The following is a 17,368-nucleotide window of genomic DNA, read 5'->3' as shown; positions in this document are numbered from 1 at the left end:
GTAATAAAATTCCGCAGGTGCACGGAATTGTTTTAATTTCTTTTTAACAAATTATTGAACGTGCAAATCCGCAACTTTGCCCTCGAACCTCGAATAATAAGAGATAGCAATGCTAATAAAAGTTGTAACATCTTGTATAAACAAAAATTGCATGTCCATTATCTTTGTCTGTGACAGCTATAGATAAGAGGCTACGCCCACATACACGTACTTCGTGAATTAATTTATGAAGAAATTGTTAGTGTAACACCGGTGCTGCTGTATCAACTTATTGCTCAATTTCTTCGCGATGTTGCTTCATTGATTAATTCATGATACAATTTCATACTAACTTGAAACTGACAAATTTATCGATAATCAATTTACGAAGAAATTCACAAAGGTATTCACGGATTGGGGCGTGTTCTAGTTTTCGTTAGTTTTTCCGCGAATCTAGGTCGCAACATATGAAAAACACCAACATTCGCTTTATTCCTAGTATTCCTGCTCCTTACGAACTGACCCTTTTACATGAAAGCAGCAGTAGTATTTCATCTTTTTTTTTTGTCATACCGTATGGTCCTTTTAAGCGGGAAAATCTGGTTTCTAATACGTCGATATTTTTTTCATGAAGTACATACGAAATTAGATTAATTACAACGCTCAAACCTAAATAATTTGAACATGTCGCCAATATTACTACCGAAATTCTTTTTTTCTGCGTGTGCAGGCTAGGTAGATGTACAGGGTTAATTTTTATAATTTGACAAGTCACTGCGAGTTCATTATTGAAGTTGAGAGAAAGTTAGTTATATGAAAATTTTATGTATGTAAACATACACGTCATCCAAGGCCGGGTCTGTTAAGCAGTGGACCTGAGTCGTTCTGGTCTTTAGAGGGAATTGAAGATTTTTAGGAAAATCCAAATGGTACTGAGTAAAAAACTTTTTCGCAATTTCTTGCGAACTGACATCATAATGCAACCAGGTAGCCGGTATTCTACATGGTGTGGATCAGGTTTTTGTTTAAAGATAAGAACTATGTTGGGTGTCTTGATGAAACCGAGGTACTTTCCACTAGGGAAATCCGGTTTTCTGGTTAGGTAAATCCAGCCGATAGGTCAATCCCAGTTGAGACATCTTAGATTTTTCTCTCCGATTGTTGGTGATCTTAAACGAAAATCGAAAGGTACTTTCAGGGCTATTTTAAAAATCCCGACCCGTCGGATATTAACTGTTGGAATAAATGAATTGATTTTTGATTTTTATGTTCACCCAGTTGGGCGATGCTTAATTTACAGGTATCGAAAAACCACTGAAAAACCATAATATTTCGGTATGGTTCAAATTACCGAGTGCCAGAGTCCAGCAAAATTGGCATTTCCTCCCACTGCATCGCTGAAGGCAACCCAACGTCATTGCAAATTGACACTTACGAGCGACAGAAGGGGACGCTATATGAACTAGACTTTGAAGTAGTTCATATAGATTTCCATAGAAATTGAATGGAAAATGAATCAAAATCATTTTAAAATAATTTTTAACTATTAAAATTAAGATGGTAAATGTCGCGAGTTTTGAAAGTTGAACAAATTTACTGTCGAACGCAAAGAGGATTAAAATGGTGGAGGGGACCGCGTGGGTACGTCCTTTGCTCGTTAGATAGGCAACCATTCGTACACTGATAGAAGAATATTTAAATTATTATTTTAATTTTGTGTTAAAAAATAATTAAATTTTTTTAAGTGTTTACATCATTGATGAACGGATGTGTACAAATAAAGGAAATGATGATTAATTGTCATCGTCATGGAGTTCAAAATAGATTTCAATATTTCAAGACAAGTATCACAAGAGATAAGGCAAAAAGTACCTAAATTTAGCCTTTCTTGTCTAATTACAGAAGTCTAAGTAGTTTATCATTTCTTCCCCAATTCACTTGAAATTATTTATGGAAGGAACCATGGAGGTTTTCATAATCTCATATGTCAATCATTTCTGGAAGAAGTTACTTCCGACTAACAATGAAAGTAAAATCTACTCACTCTCCTTAAAAAATCGTTCAAGGAAAGAGTGTAATTCAATGTCTTGTAGGGATATTAGCCTCCGCAAGTAGTTCATCGCAATAATGTCTTACATTACGCTGTTTTCCTATGGTGGCCTCATGAGCGCCAAAAATAAGAAACGCTAACGATTTGGCCTGGGATTCGATGTGAAACATTTCTAATGTTCGCAACGAAAGTGTAATTTCTTGGGAAAAACGTTGGGGTTGGTGGTTCCTTATTCGAAAGTCTAATAATGAGCACCAAGATTTAGGCCATTCATCCATAAACCTGGAAACATTTTCCTGGTACGATTCAGTAGCGTATTGTTCCTAACGTAGCTTGATGCCACTTACGCAGTATTCGCACCAATAACTCTATGTATTCTAATCTTTTTAACGTAATGACACGATATCTGAGCAAGGAAAGATTTCGTATATAAATGAAGTGCTTTGCGTTAATTCATCACATTCGTTCTCAAGTTTCACTAATTGTCCTCAACTTTTACCACAAAATGCAGAACTTATCATTAGTTTTAGTGATAGCGCTCTCCACAATAATTTGTAAGACTTTTTGGATTTTTTAGGGTATGATTTGATTATTCCTTTTTAGTTACAATATTAGTGCCCTTTGGTGCAAATGGCTCTGCACACGTGCCAATCACCGCATGCATCACTTACAACCTCACCAATTGGTGCCATGCTGAAAGCAACATTTTTGGCGAATTTTGCTTCGACTTCAACACTACTAGACAAAATTCAAGAGGTTTGGCAACACCGATAATTTCAATAAAATAGCCTTAAGCTATTGTTTTCAGGGAGCGATATTAAGCCGTCTAACCAAACATATCACTCGGGCTTATTCACGAACCTCCAATAAAGACTTTGAGAGAGGATATACGACTCAATTGTTCCTTCCGGAAATCTTGTACATAATATAATTACTACCACCTTCAACAGGCGATGTATTTTTACCCCTATCCCATTCTTGACCTATACCATGCTACTCAATTCCTCCCATGCTGACATTATCGATAAATAGATAAGATGACTGTTCCCTACCTATAATACTTTATTGTTGCATAGGTTTATTAGGTAGCAAACATGAACCATGAAAAGTTATGATCAGATAAGATACATGTTAATGCAACATGCCTCAAACCTGGCAGTAAGATGTTAGATGATCTCGATCCGGAAAAAAGCGGATTTGTCGCCAGTTTTGTGAGGGTTTAATTATTGAAGTTGTAAGTTTCCTCTGGTTGTAACCGGTCGTTCGGCACAGCTGATGGAGTAGATAAGAACACGTTTTATTTTAGATATGGATGGATTAGAACTGCCGGTTTTTGCAGACTAAGATATGCAATACGTGAAATTATAGTTTCGTTTCGTGGTGCTTAGACACTTTTTTTAAATACGACATCCTTTGAATGTTGCGCAGGTGGTGATTGTTCACGTGCACAAGCCATAACCTTCTGCTTAAATTTTCTTTATTCAGTTTAAAAGAGCGAAACTCAATGATTTTTAAAGAGACACCCTATATATTTTTTTCAGCTTAGCTAAAGCTAATCTCTCAGCTGAGTACTACTAAAATTGAATTATTTCTAACTTAGATAAAAAAAAACTCGACACAAACACATTTCTTGATTAAATGGTGAAGGAAAATATTTTGCATTTTAGAGGGGTCGGACTAGGCAAATAGATTTCGCATTTTATTAGGTGAATAATATGAACGATATTTGAAGTAGTTTGGGTTTTCGGGGGACTATCAAACAAACAACAACGAGACCTTTAGCAACTCAAACTTTATTTCTCGATATGTACCCTTTAAAGTTAAATTTTATTCGTCTCATCCCTGTTTATATCAATTATAACAAACATCCTACTAATAATAGTACAAAAGCTTTATTTCGGTCTCTATATGAAGATTCCCTTTTAAACGGCTCACTGAATTTGTTCAACTACTTACGTTTACGTGTATTTTATACAATATTATACTCTTCACTATTTATACGTTTATTTTATCACTAGATATTTCAAACGTAAAAACATCTCTTTCTTTCGAATTGCTTTAACTTTTCGGATAAATATTTGTGGATTTGTTGAGCAAAAACGCAATCAAGGTACATTATTTCATGTTTTATAGATTTAAACGCTTAGATTATACCGAAAAACATATGTAATCCTGTATAAAACTGAACGCAACAGTCCAAAATTTTAAAGATTTAATTGCGAAACTTGATAAGGCTGAAATGAAATTAGAATTATATTAGGCCACATAAGCATTAGATTCGGCTTTGCTAAGCGTCAGGTACCTATTTCAAAGTAATATAATATTTCACTTATTAAATATATCATATTGTATCAGAAACAACCATTTTAGTGTGAACAAAGCGAGGTCTTTAGCTTTTAAATTCCAGGTATCACCGCGATGTCGGCAGATGGCTCTGCCACACGGCGGCCATTTGGCATAGTTGCAAACACTTTAAACACCACGTCATTTAGTTTTAAATAAATACTTAATAGATCGCTTTGATTAAAGGTTTTCTCAATTTGATATTAGCATTGGTAGGTACGGCATCTCTTGTGGAATTTTGATTCGTTTATTACTTACCTATTCATCAGCTTCTCCCATATAAATGTAAAAGTATCTAAGAAACATAAACAGCGTAAAGTAGGAACCAAACCATTTAACAACACAGGCAGATGCCAAGAATAGTGAGTTTCACTACTGTTATCAATTCCATACAACTTTTAAATATACATTTTTAATTCAGTGGCATAAGGCTTTGCTGCCTGATGGTTCATGGGTGAATAAAGCCAAAATGTCGTCAAAGTCAAAAGCTCCATCCTGATGATGGCGCTTTGAGGTTAGAGTCACGTTTCGCAGCGCCCTCTTATAAGTGTTAGCATTCCCGATAAAATTCTATCGAAGAGGGCGCTGCGAAGAGTAAAAAAATATGGAAACCATCGAGTAATCCTATGAAATTCCGGTTAATTCATTGAAAAATGCTTCGACCTATATTCGTGTTTTTATCGCCGGGAGCAAATGGATTTTTAAAATGGCCAATATTGAGGAATAAACCACAACAAAATCCGATGCTCGCAGAGTATTTCACGATGTTGCCAAAATGCCTATCGAGGCTATTTTGATTGCTACCTGAGAAACAGCCGAAATGGCTTCTATTTGACATTCCTCAACGTATTTAAATTTCTTTATTCTCCAACAAAGCCTTACACTTCTCCGACACTACAAAAAAACTAAAGCGCGGCATTAAAAAACTCCTCCCTACTAATAACTTAATAATTATTATATTATTGTCCTAATTGCAGCGGACTCAAGACAATTCCGCTATGCTTATCACTAGGTGCTTTCCTCGGTTCCGTCTTCCTCGCCGCGCTCTGCGTAGCACTACAAGGTTCACTACCCGTATCACTACAATGCTCTATCACCACTTGCAGCGTCTCCTCGTGATGAGGGGGCGCACTCAACACGGGCTCACGCGGCCTGCTCAGTTTACTCGGTCGCGACTCTTTCTGCTCCCCCGTGATTAGGCCGTTACTGTCGTTGCTCGAAACGCTCTCGACGTCGTAAGTGAGGTCCATGGTGGTCAGTTCGATCACGCTGTCCTCGTGGGACTGTCTGCTCTGCTCCTCCGAGTCGGGCAGCGATGGAAGGTGAATCTAACTCTCCGAAATTAACCAACACGAAACTGTCAAGAGTGAGATCTTACCTGGGGAATGCTTAATTTCCTAATTTCTTTCTCCAAGTTTAGAGAAGGCAACTCTTTAAATTCACTGGTACTAGTGCTGGGGAGGCTGTAGTTGGGCGGCACTATCGACACTTTTTTCCTGGTGTGCTTGTGCAATAGAGCGGTCTTATCCGCCGGCACAAAGTCCACCTGGTCGGCAATTTCCGGCGGATAACGAGGCACTAAACGACGTCTGCTGCTCCTATGGGCGCAGTCCTTGAATTTCGTCCTGCTTCTGGACCGGAAACAGGTGGTCGGGCAGGCACAGAGAAGCACGCGAATCAAGCAGCACAGTAAGCCGGCCACTATCAGCGTAGGCCCTATTAGTCTTAGCTCTAGAGTCTGCAAAGAATATAATGGCGATCATAGTGCAAATTGGGGGTGTTTAGACGAATACCTTAAACCCTTTTTCTCCGGTACCCACGAAGAAAATCACACCCCCGATGGCAGTAGTACCCAGACCCACGTAGAGCAGGGCGTTGGCAGCTGCGCTTTGATGGAAGGCCACATAGTCGTCATCTTCGTCGGAAGCGCCACCGTACGTTGTATCGTGGATCTGTTGTTATGCAGCCATTAATACATGTACTTTCGATAATCTTTTCCTCTCTAAATGACTCGTTTTGTTTCAAAAATTTTCATCGCGAACAGTTAAATCAGTCAACAGAACTATCCAACCAATAACACCATTCTTAACGTGACAAATCTAATATATGTCGCGTGAGGCTTTCTCTGACTGTATTCTATAACTTAGGATAACACCCGACAGGTGTCGTTACTTTTTTTGTCTCTGCTGCATACAAATTACGCTTCTTAATATATTAGCGATTCGGGAGCTTTGCAGCAGGTCAATGCGTTATATGCCTATCCACGTCTTCTTGATACATAAAGCGGCTTATGGAAAATGTATGAGAATTGTATTCGAACAGGGAATTTCATGCAATTTGAATTCTCTACGCCTTTATTTATTTATTAGTTCGCGGTGTGGATTAAATTTTACCTCTGGGCACTATCTGTAAATTATTTTAAGAGAACTACAGGTAAACGCGCATATTTGATGGTATATTCTGTAGAGCTTGGGATTTCGTGCGGTTGTATCTGAAATTATTCCGATTTTCCTGATTTTATATAATTGTTTTGCACTACATCTGGATAAAACGCAAAATGTGCAATAAGAAAAGTCTTGACGAAAAATTACATTGCTGCAAAATGGCCGCTGTATTTTGAGATACTTCGGCCATCTTTGATTTTGAATACAATAGTAACGTTATACCATAAACACACCAAGTTTCGATTGTAGTGAAGAGCACAGCTCTAGTCGAGGACAACAAAATGGCTACCGGAAGACGCTTGTCAGTTTATTATATTGGCGCTCATTTTGAGCAAACTACATTCATTTGTTTCTTCACTTTACCCGATTTCTCTTCATCCATCGATGATGCGCTTCGGTTTGTTTGATGCGGTGTTGCCGCGCCTCCTCGGAGAGCGAACAGCGCCTACCCCGTTCCCGTTCCTGCCATGCCGTCCTGCCCTGCGAACACTGCGAAAATAGCGCGATTTTAGAACCGGTACCTTCTTAATTTGTGACTGCAATATAATATCGTAATAGAAAAATGCAGACGCCATTACAGAGGTCAGCAAAGGCGAAAAGTTATAGTGGTCAACCCTAACCGGTTGCGTGTCCGTCTAATGCCGACGGTCACGGAAGTTATGATTTCGGTTTTCTTCGGACGAACGGTGTTTTACTTGTAATTAAAACTCTCTGGATAAGTGGTGAAATGGGCGTTTTTTTGCTATGGGTTCAATTAATTTTATTTCACCCCAAATTTTAAGTTAAATATTTCATTAAAAAATTTGTTAAGTGGGATTTGCCACGCTGCAAAGTGAAGTCAAATTTTTTTAGAGGTTTGGAAATGATGGCTTTTGAAAGTGACTCGTAAAAGACATTGACTCGTCTGGGGCTACAAACAATCTATAAAGCGCTCGTTTTAAGGCTGATTTTATTTGGTGTTTTTTTTTGTAATGAAATTTTCTATCTACGTTGGAATATGAAAATGAAAAAAAAACGTTGCTGAATTCAGTAAGGACAAATCGACACGTGGTTTTACAATAATACGTCACGCGGGACCGAGGTTTTGGGTCAAGAGGCTCTTGGAAACAAAACAATAACGTTTCGGCTCGCAGTATTAGTGACGTTTCCGCATTTCCTCTCGTTTCGCTCGCGACGGTCATCAAATTTCAACTGAAAATGCGGAAAAAAATTGAAAAAGTTCGTGTGAAGTTGAAGCTTAATTAATTAGAAACGTAATTTCGTATGTGATTGTGCCGGGCTCAAAACTAAACAAAAATCCGGTTTTATTTGACAATAGCACAAACGTCCCGTCGGTCACGTTCGGGTCTACGGAGTCGTACGTCCTCGGAGCAGCGTACCCGGACCGACCGCAAATTGCACGTAAGTAAAAGTTGAGACTGTCGAGAAATAAAAAGTTATAGACATGAGACAACAGAGGGCAGTGCGTGCTGTATGGAAAATAAATCGTAAATCAAGTTTTACCTTGTGTTAAAACTTTTTCCTTCTCCAAATGCCCTTAAATCTCGTTTATGTTATGAAAAATACAATTTTCAATTTGCGCAAAAATCTACCAATTTCCTGCATGTTGCTTGGGGATATTGCCGAAAAGCAATTGCAGAGCGTCCTCCGGAGAGAATAATACTAAGCAAAAACGCATGCAATACCATTCAGAAATACACTCTGTAAATGCAAATGCATAACTCCAGAAAGAAAGCAATCAGAAACTTTGAAAAACACAGAAATCATTGTGTTGTGGAACGGTTCGTCCATAGATGGCAACATGCTTTTTTTATGAAATATTCTGGATTTAGCCGGAAAACTCCACTTCGCACGAGCCATTTTTTCCTATATACCTTTTTACAACGTGTAAGTAAAATTAGGATGTCAGCTTATCGTGACCCAGTTCGGCACTTTATACATCCACTTTCGTCGATGTATTTCCAAACATTCACGCAAAATGTAAAAACTCAATTATATGTATAACACGACAGCTTTCCGGCATTTTCCACACGGTTCGTTTTATTTATGCCCAATGAAAGAATTAATTTTGTTGATTTAGACAATTAAAAGAAACGGGCTAATTGGCTGGGACAACATTGGGAATAGAGTGCCCTTAGGTGTTTCCCCCCGATCAATATATAATACTAGAGTATCAATCTATTGAGTCATAAAGGGGCTTTATTGCCAATTAAGAGCAGCAGATCAATAATAATTTAACACTGCAACACACTTTAGGACACGCATATGCGAAGTTCTGGTGTTGGTGACACGAGCGGAATTTTCAGATAAGATTGGAAAAAGTCAAAAATCACAAAAGAGAAAAAAACATAAAAGAAGATATTTTGCCTTTAGAGTGTCGGCCATTTTGTAAACGCGTCACGAGGCTTCGAGAGTATCGAAATGGCCGACAGCTGTTGCTTTTCGCCTGCATCAGCTGCTGGTGGCTGGCAGACGTCTTCGCCCCACGTCGAGCGTGGAGGCGTTGATCACGCTCAAACACGGAAATGATCGCCAAGTGGCCGGCGGGCCTCTGAAGTGCGTAAGCCATCTGAATTCACTTACCTAAAATGGCGATCAGGTGACTGAAATACGAAAGTGTGACGTTACGGGATGTTCCCCTTTGGGTTCTCTGTTTCGCATCCAACCCAAGAGTGGGAGCTCCAAGTTGGGCGTTCTGGGACGGACTAGCCATCTTCGTTTCACATTCGAAAATGGCGACGGTGCCGCTTTGATTTCACACAGAGTGAGGGCGCAATGGAATGTTTCCGTTGTTGCTTCATGTTTCGTATATATTTTTTTTCTGGGTGAAGAAGTTTAGTTCCTCCGACGAAAAACCCACCCCGCCGGAAAGAACTCCCGTTGCGGCCCTGTCTCGATGTCGTGAAGACGATGTAAAAGCTCGTTGAACGACATCAGCCATTAGCGGTCTTAGAACGAAGTATATTCCCCAAATAAATCCCTTTTAAGGGGGCGCGGTTTAAACGCCATGAAATTTCTTTAAACGACCGGAAATAAAAATATTGTGTTACACCACCGGCCTTGACATCCCCTTCGCGACGTTAAAACCACCATGTGCTCGAGCATTTATTTATTTTTTTTGTTTAATTAAAATCGAAATTTAATAAAGTTGTTTTTCCCTCGGCAGGCAAATAATGCTGAGTATGCACTGGAATGGGGCCGTTGCGGCCCACGTTTCGAGTATTTCCCATGCACTTCGAGAGGCATCCGAGGAAAAAACACGTAATCAATATCCGACTGTGTGTCATGGTAAAATAAAAGTTTAATTAAGATGCAGTTTGGACGAAATGAATAGGGGCGAGTTTGAAAAAATGCACTTTTCTGTCGGGGATGTTTGCGCAATCAATCTTGATGCAGTTTCGCCGCTGTCATTTCTCGTAAATAGCGAAAGGAAACACAATGCGAAGCAATTTGCATTTTTGCCTCGATTGCGGAAATGAATTATGAAAAAATTGTGAAAAAAAAATTAAGTTGCACATTTATGCCTTTTGGCTCCCGATGGACGACGGGTGGTGAAAATGCACACGCACACCCCAAAGAATCCTAAATCGTCGAAATCGAGGTTGACGAGCTGGGAAGTCCCCGACTAGTGCACACGCACACCCTGAAGAATCCTAAACGGTCAAAATCAATGTTAATGAGCAGGGAAGACCCCGACACTTGAAAGTCCTCGATTGGCTTGAATAATTGAAACGGGGATGCGAATATTACGACGCACTTGTTGTTCATGGGCAAATGGGGCTTCGCGCCTGCAAACACTGTTTTAATGCGAGCGATTGTCCCACCAAAAACGATTATCTTAACAAGGACGAACAATGAATGTTTGCCCCCTATATATGAAATATTTGCATTCAAATGGAAAAGCGTAGGGATCTTAATTCTCTCGGCAATTTAGGGCCCGCCCTTTCGTCTCTACATAAAAAAAAACTCCCTCCTTAGGTCCTTTACATGGAAGTTGGTCAAGGCCCTTTTTTCCCAGTTAATATCATGCATAATAAAGCCTAATTTGGTTTCACAATTTCCCTGCAAAGACTTCTCGTCAAAAGCACACGATTTCTTATGAAAGGCAAAGCCCGCAATTTCGTTCACGTGTGCGTATGTGACGATGTTTCGGCTTTGAAATCGAACTCCATTACAGAGATGGGAAGAAATGTAATTTGCAAGTCTGGATGTTTTATTGACGCCAGAACTTTGTGGCAGAAAATAAAGGAGTTGCCCCGAGGCAACTGAACGAACCGTTGACTACGGGCGCAATCACGGAGGTGTCTCGCGACCTGGACGAGTCCCGATTCAAATCAAAGTACGCAAATTCATTCACACACGCAAGACTCACCGAAAACTTGTAAATTTATTTAACATAAAAATCTCCATTAATTAAATTAAAATACATGAACATGATAAAGTTAAATTGATTCGAGCGTGTTTCAAAAAAGGGCTTTATTATCAAAGCAACGTCAGCGTTCCTTGTCGCTCTCGCCGATGCTCCGCTATGGCCATTCTGCTCTTCATTTCGTTTGCTCCGCGGGGCACCTTCTCTCCTTGTCTAATTCATCAGCTGGGATTGGAGCATAATGGCGGCTATTGTGGTCTTGAAATGATCGTTAATGGCGCCCGATCCTTTATGTACTGGCAAGCACGCAAACGAAGTTTTCTTACGAGTGCATGATGATACTTGAAGATGTACTTCAATAGAGAGATGGGAAGAAATGATGATGTGCAAAACCGGATGGCCTATTGACGGCGGATCTGCGGAGAGGAAAATAAGCGAGTCTTCAGGTGGGCAGCGGAGCGAACAGACACCGCCGACTCGAGACGCAATTAAAGAAGTTTTCTTACGAGCTCGAGGAGCCCCAATTGAAGCGATAATGTACTTTAGGCGCGTTTAGTTGTGTTTATTAAGAGACATAGGGCACGTCAAAGTCCGAATTTTCCGAAACCAATTTTTACAAAATTTCACCGGTTTTTCCAGTTTTCTACCCGAGATATGCGTTATTTTTTCATTTTTTCCGAATTTTCTAACCTCTACATCCTGAGCGTCGCACAACGTGGAACAACCTATATGACCGACGCAACATTGCCCGCACGAGTTGCCCGAGCCTGCCCCTACTATAGTTTTTGACAATCCAAGGTGACCCTCCCGTATGGGCCAGTCTATACAGGTAGCTAATAAATGCTGTTTTCTAAGAATATCCAATAATATAAACTCAACTTTGAATAAAGTTTCGCACATGTATCCCATTCCCACAGTTCGTATTGCAATTTTTCATGCCGCAGTTATTTTTATATTCGTACATATCGATTTTAGCGTGGGTTAATCACCACGATATGGGGCAATAAAACCTGATGAGATCACGAATTTCAACATGGTAATTTAAAAATGCATTGCCCCGGTAATTTGTTAATTTGAATCCCAACGAACCGCCCACTACTTTCCTGCATCAGCAAAAGGGAATGCTCTCGAACAGAACGACCCTAGCTGGCTTTCTTTCCGATCACGCGGGAACCCCTCGAACGCGCAAGTCCTTCGCTCGCAGATAGTTCGAATTTCGCCCATGCGTAGACGATCCGATTCCGAGGAACGCTCCCTTTCAGTTCGTGGGTGCTTTCCAGGCTTTGTCCAACCTCGCTGCCGATTCCCTAAAGATTTTGACCTCAGACTTACCTCGAATCCTGGCGGATACTGTGGGAAAGGTCCAATCTCCCTGGTGGCCACGTGACTGGGCAAATCGTGCCGCCCCTTCCTGTATTTTTTCCTGCGAAGACGCTGTTTCTCCCTGATCAGTAAGGCGGCCTGCATACCCGCTGCGGCTGCTGTGCTCATGCAGTACTACCCGAACCCGCCCTCATCCCACTCGCCCCGCTAATCGAGCGAATAATTCATGAACCCCTATCACCACCGCCGCCAACTGAACAGTCTCTGATTCACGCAAGGAACGAACCATATCAAAAAATACTACATAGTTGTATATGAGAATATGGTAGAGTAAATAGGTATATAATATAAATAGATTATGTATTATTAGTGTTGGTCGCCAGGCAAAATAAGCTCAGAAAATAGTGTAGATAAGCTTGATATGTGTGTCCTCAGTAGAAAATCTAAGTCTGATGGCCCCTAGTTGTCTCTTAGTCGATCTAAGCTCGTGTCGGACTCATCCCGGATCGAAACTGCTGTTCATTTTCAGTAGATATTGATTTTTTCCGTTTATAAAGCACCAAAGTTCAAATCACTCATTCTCCCGATATCTAAACCGGCGTGAAAGCCAATGCAAGGTTGGGAAAAAAAAATGGCAACAATGCGAAGCGTTCAAATTCAAGATGGCACCCCTAACAGCCGTTCTGTTAACGCTAAGATGGCCTCTTTTTGCGACAGCCAACGCCAAAATGGTCGCCCGATCGTTATAACCTACATATTCCTGAAGAAACATGTATGGAATATGTAGTGTATAAAATAATATGTGAATGTAAATAAGCTTCGCAATCGATATTCATGACATATCTGCATCACTTAATAATAAAGAGGTGAAAATAACATATATTTAAATCGACGGAATGGGTTATTCATATTTAATATACCTATGGGTTGCAATGACAATTACAACACAATAGAATATTGAGTTCGCGACATAAACCGGTAATGTGACAGTGAGAATAAAATTATTCGACCGAGTAACGTGGCCAAAAATTTCACTATTAGTTTCACATGTTCCTGTAGAATAAGGCCCCCGACAAAGCTCACACACGACCTGGGACATATTTACGACTTCCCCCCTTAGCGAATACTTGTCGGAATATCGGTGGTTTTCGTGTGTTACAGCCGTAATCGTAAAGATCTCAGTATCGCAATGGCAAATCTCCTCTGAATCTGTTATTTCTTGTTAAACGGCCTAATAGGAACGAACGGCGTTAAATCAACGATATGTTGAAAGGAAACGACCGATCCAAAGTGACAGTTCTGGACGGTCGTCTTGGGAGAATTTTGTTAAAATTTTCAACAAAATGGCCCCCGACCTTGACAGGCTTGCGCGACCATTTTGGGCACCCACCGCAAGCGGTCTAATCAAAATGGTGGAATTTACCACATAATCGAGTGTATTTACGGAAAGCCACCTCTCGGCACCTGAAAATACTGAACTTTTTCCATAAAAATGCCGACCGCAATTCATCAACATTAGGCCGGCGTCGATGACATTTTTCGATGACCTTTCTGTCAATAAACAGCGATAAATGCGGTTTTTGTGAACGTGACCCGAATAATACCGCCCCTTCCATTCTGGCCGCGTTTCGAATTTTCCTTCGTGTTCATTTAAATTACAGCCATGTTTGCGACCTTTGTTCCAAGATTAGAGTCTACCTAATAAACGCTATGAGAATTTAATTGTCTACGTCGCCTTCCCAATCTGCATAGTTAATTTCGACATTGTCTACACGATCCGCACGAGGAAAGTCAACAGAATCAAGTCGTTAAACCGTCGATACTCGGTATTTGCTGGATTTTTGCCCAAATTTGTGAGTTCAAGGAGTCATTTTCCTTATTAAAATACGTATGTTGGCAACGCTTTAATTTCCTACCTCCGAGAAGGGATAATCCAAACTGCCGAACACGTCCTTCTCCTCCAAATAGTACTGCGTCTGCGCCTCCCACTGCTTATCTTTAATTTCGAAGTTGCAAATGTGATTGCAGCGATCCAACACGTCCTCTTCCCTCTTCCCGACCTCCTCTACCTGCCTGACGAAACTACACCTCCTCTCCAACTTGCCGTCCTCCGGCACGAAAATCTGGGGAAGCTGAGGCGGCGACAGCTGAGGCTCCACATGGTTTTCCTGCACCAGAGTGGAGGGCGACAGGGGTAGCTGGTGTAGGTGATGGGTGGATGCGCGCAGCGGTTGGACAGGAATGCAAATGGAAGGGCTTTCATGAATGCGAGCTTTAGGATGCGGATCTTTGAGGTAGTTCGAGGTGCTGTGACGTCGTTCGTTTTGCGCGGGAGGTCGCAGAACACCTCGCTCTACGCGAGACAATCGCGGAGCGGCGACGGTGTCGGTGGTGTAGTTGTGGAAATGTTTCGCGTGAGGGGGTTTGGGAGTGAGGTCTTTAGCAGCTTTTAGTTGCTTAGTTTTCTGTAGACGCTGTTTCTGGCGAGCTTGACGGCTGGCGAGTGAAGCGCCCCCTGCGGCCGCATACATAGTTTTAATGGCGGTGTTGCCACCGATGAAGGAGAGCGCTGAGAGCTAGGAGTCTACGTTGATTGCTTTGGGTTGCTTTTGATTATGAGGCCCGATTAATTGTACGAGTAAAAATTGACCCTACGGAAGCGTTTTTTACTTATAATAGGAAACAAATTCTTGATTGTGTTGGCTGCCATTCGTCCCTAGTCGTTCTGAAATTTAAGCTTGACTTTGGTGAATTTCACCGCCTTCTTGCTTATACTTATTGAAATCTCACTCGGGCTGTTTTTTAACATGTTCGCTACAAAAGACATTTGGTAAAAAATCGAATTTTAAAAAAATCGTTCTGCCAGAAACTCTCAACAACGTTAACAACAGACAGCTAAATATATTGTCTTCTCTTTTGCTTGTAACTAGTTAAAATGAAACACGAAAATATTGCTCTTTTTGCCTCTCAACGGTCCTATCTAGCAGCTGAAAAGCTAAGCTTAATTATATTGCTTTGAACGTTAGAATATTTAATAATCTAAAGTCGAATTTCATTGGCATGGGAATGCGAGTCTTGAAAGGGGATTCGGAAATGGAAAGCTCAAGATTTTTATGGAAATTCGTTTAGGGTTTAAGGACGGGAATATTCATGGAAATGGTGCTGAAAATAACAATGAAACGCTACTGTTTTGTGTAGAAATTGAAGAAAACTACCCAACGGGAGCCTATATAAACATGCAAAAATCCAGAAAACCCTTCATTTACAACACCACATAAAACACATTAAAAGGGCCTTAACTAATTCTAACGCTCCCGGGGCGGGCGGGCACTTTTCGGGGATATAGAGACGTGGGTCGGGTATACAGAGTGTCCCATATTCGTCTCTCGACACGAATCTATCGGACGCCGTACGAGACGCAGAGCCGGTCGAATGGAGGCAAGGTTGTGTGTTTACGAGAAGAGTACTTCGGCTTCTTAAATTTTTTCAAATTCAGATCACTACAAAATTTTATATATTTTATTTTTAACGTTACCACAAAACAAATTAAACGAAAATGGCGCGTTTCGGTTTTTTCCGGACACTTCCGGAAGTAATCGGGACTTTTAAAGGGTTAAAATGGCAAATCAGTCCACTCATAAAGACACAATCTTGCCTCCATTTAACCGGCTCTGCATCTCCTGCGGTTTCCGAGACCCCCGAGTTGAGTGTGAAGTATGGGACACCTTGTACAGGAGTCACATTTAAACTGCCATCGTCGTCCCTTCTGGCGGTGGCTCATCCAACAAACTTTTTTTTTCGGCAACATGAGGTTTCATTGGCTCTCAGCTCAACGCGATCATTCACGCATTTATTGCTTCTGCTAATGCATTCACGCTGGTACGTTTCTTCCCCAGAAAATAGCAAATCATCCCTTCTGAACTGAAATTACATCTTTTTAAATTGCAATTTATCACCTCCATTAACTTGGGTTTCTGTCGACTTCTTTCGTGTCCAGACACCCGTTCACCTGTTCGGTTCCTGCGAGAATCGCGAAATATCAACGATAAATCAAGGCGCTCTGCCTCGAAGTAAACTGTAATTTATTCATCAAATTCTCAGCAGTCCTGCCCTGATTTATTTATGAGACGAAAACTTAGACTCAATAAATTATGCCTTTAAACTTGTATAAGATTCTCTAACGACTTTTAGTCCGGCAAAGCGAGAACGGAAACTTAAATATACACGGTGTTCTCTAAACGCCCCTCAATTTAAGTGAATCATTTTAAGGTATTATTGCTTGGGACGAAATAACGGAAAGTTCGTACAAACGTAGACCCGGGACCGTTTCAGTGCCGAAATACAGGGTGTTGAAGTCTATGGTCGGCCTTTCGTACGTTAAATTTCCGTGTAAATAAGCCAAACGCACGATCGCTTACTTGGGCGGCGCTGATTGGTTGGCTGCGTTGTCTGAGCGACCGACACATCTCAAGAGTGACGACGTTTCACAGGGTCGAACTTATTTAATTTCGAATAAAGAGCGTTTTATTACAAACATTACAAGGCGGTCAGTAATTTAGCTGATCACCTTCTGAACAACCTTTTGGTGCGCTAGGCTTTAGTTATAGTAGTCGTTGAGAAATGTAAATTATTAAAGGAGCTTGTTTAAGAAACTTTTTAGGTATAACAGCGGCCTGACTACGGCCCTGTTCACTGCGCTCATCTTGTGCGGACCGCGTACAGGTGGCGTGAATTTGTTTACGTAATTAACGTATGTTCGTATGACGAAGCATAGAAAAAAATCGTGTAAAAATCGCGGGGCATTCAGGAATTTCAGGGACGTGCCCGATGTCGAAATTTTACGCAAAACTAGTAGATCTC

General features: G+C 40.8%; 1 protein-coding gene and 1 long non-coding RNA gene across 2 annotated transcripts in view; one reads left to right on the top strand and one right to left on the bottom strand.

Moving 5' to 3' along the window:
* Positions 1-2,489: 2,489 nt before the first annotated feature.
* On the top strand, positions 2,490-3,018 carry LOC136339990 (uncharacterized). The gene is made up of 3 exons (XR_010732235.1): positions 2,490-2,583; positions 2,633-2,785; positions 2,838-3,018. It is a non-coding gene; the product is annotated as an uncharacterized lncRNA (long non-coding RNA).
* Positions 3,019-3,814: 796 nt separating this feature from the next.
* LOC136340414 (uncharacterized) overlaps positions 3,815-17,368 on the bottom strand; it is a 32,397-nt gene continuing 18,843 nt past the window's right edge. Inside the window, exons 3-7 of the mRNA XM_066284473.1 lie at positions 14,425-15,670; positions 7,180-7,305; positions 6,166-6,324; positions 5,751-6,110; positions 3,815-5,700 (exon numbers count right to left, since the gene is read on the bottom strand). Of these exons, the coding sequence (XP_066140570.1) occupies positions 5,332-5,700; positions 5,751-6,110; positions 6,166-6,324; positions 7,180-7,305; positions 14,425-15,039 (1,629 nt within the window). The 5' untranslated portion in view covers positions 15,040-15,670 and the 3' untranslated portion in view covers positions 3,815-5,331. The remainder of the gene's footprint in view (positions 5,701-5,750; positions 6,111-6,165; positions 6,325-7,179; positions 7,306-14,424; positions 15,671-17,368) is intronic.

This window comes from Euwallacea fornicatus, chromosome 7, assembly GCF_040115645.1.
Source record: "Euwallacea fornicatus isolate EFF26 chromosome 7, ASM4011564v1, whole genome shotgun sequence".
Classification (NCBI taxonomy): Eukaryota; Metazoa; Arthropoda; class Insecta; order Coleoptera; family Curculionidae; genus Euwallacea; species Euwallacea fornicatus.
Note: the sequence above shows the minus strand (reverse complement) of the source record. Positions and strands in the feature narration are given on the sequence as shown.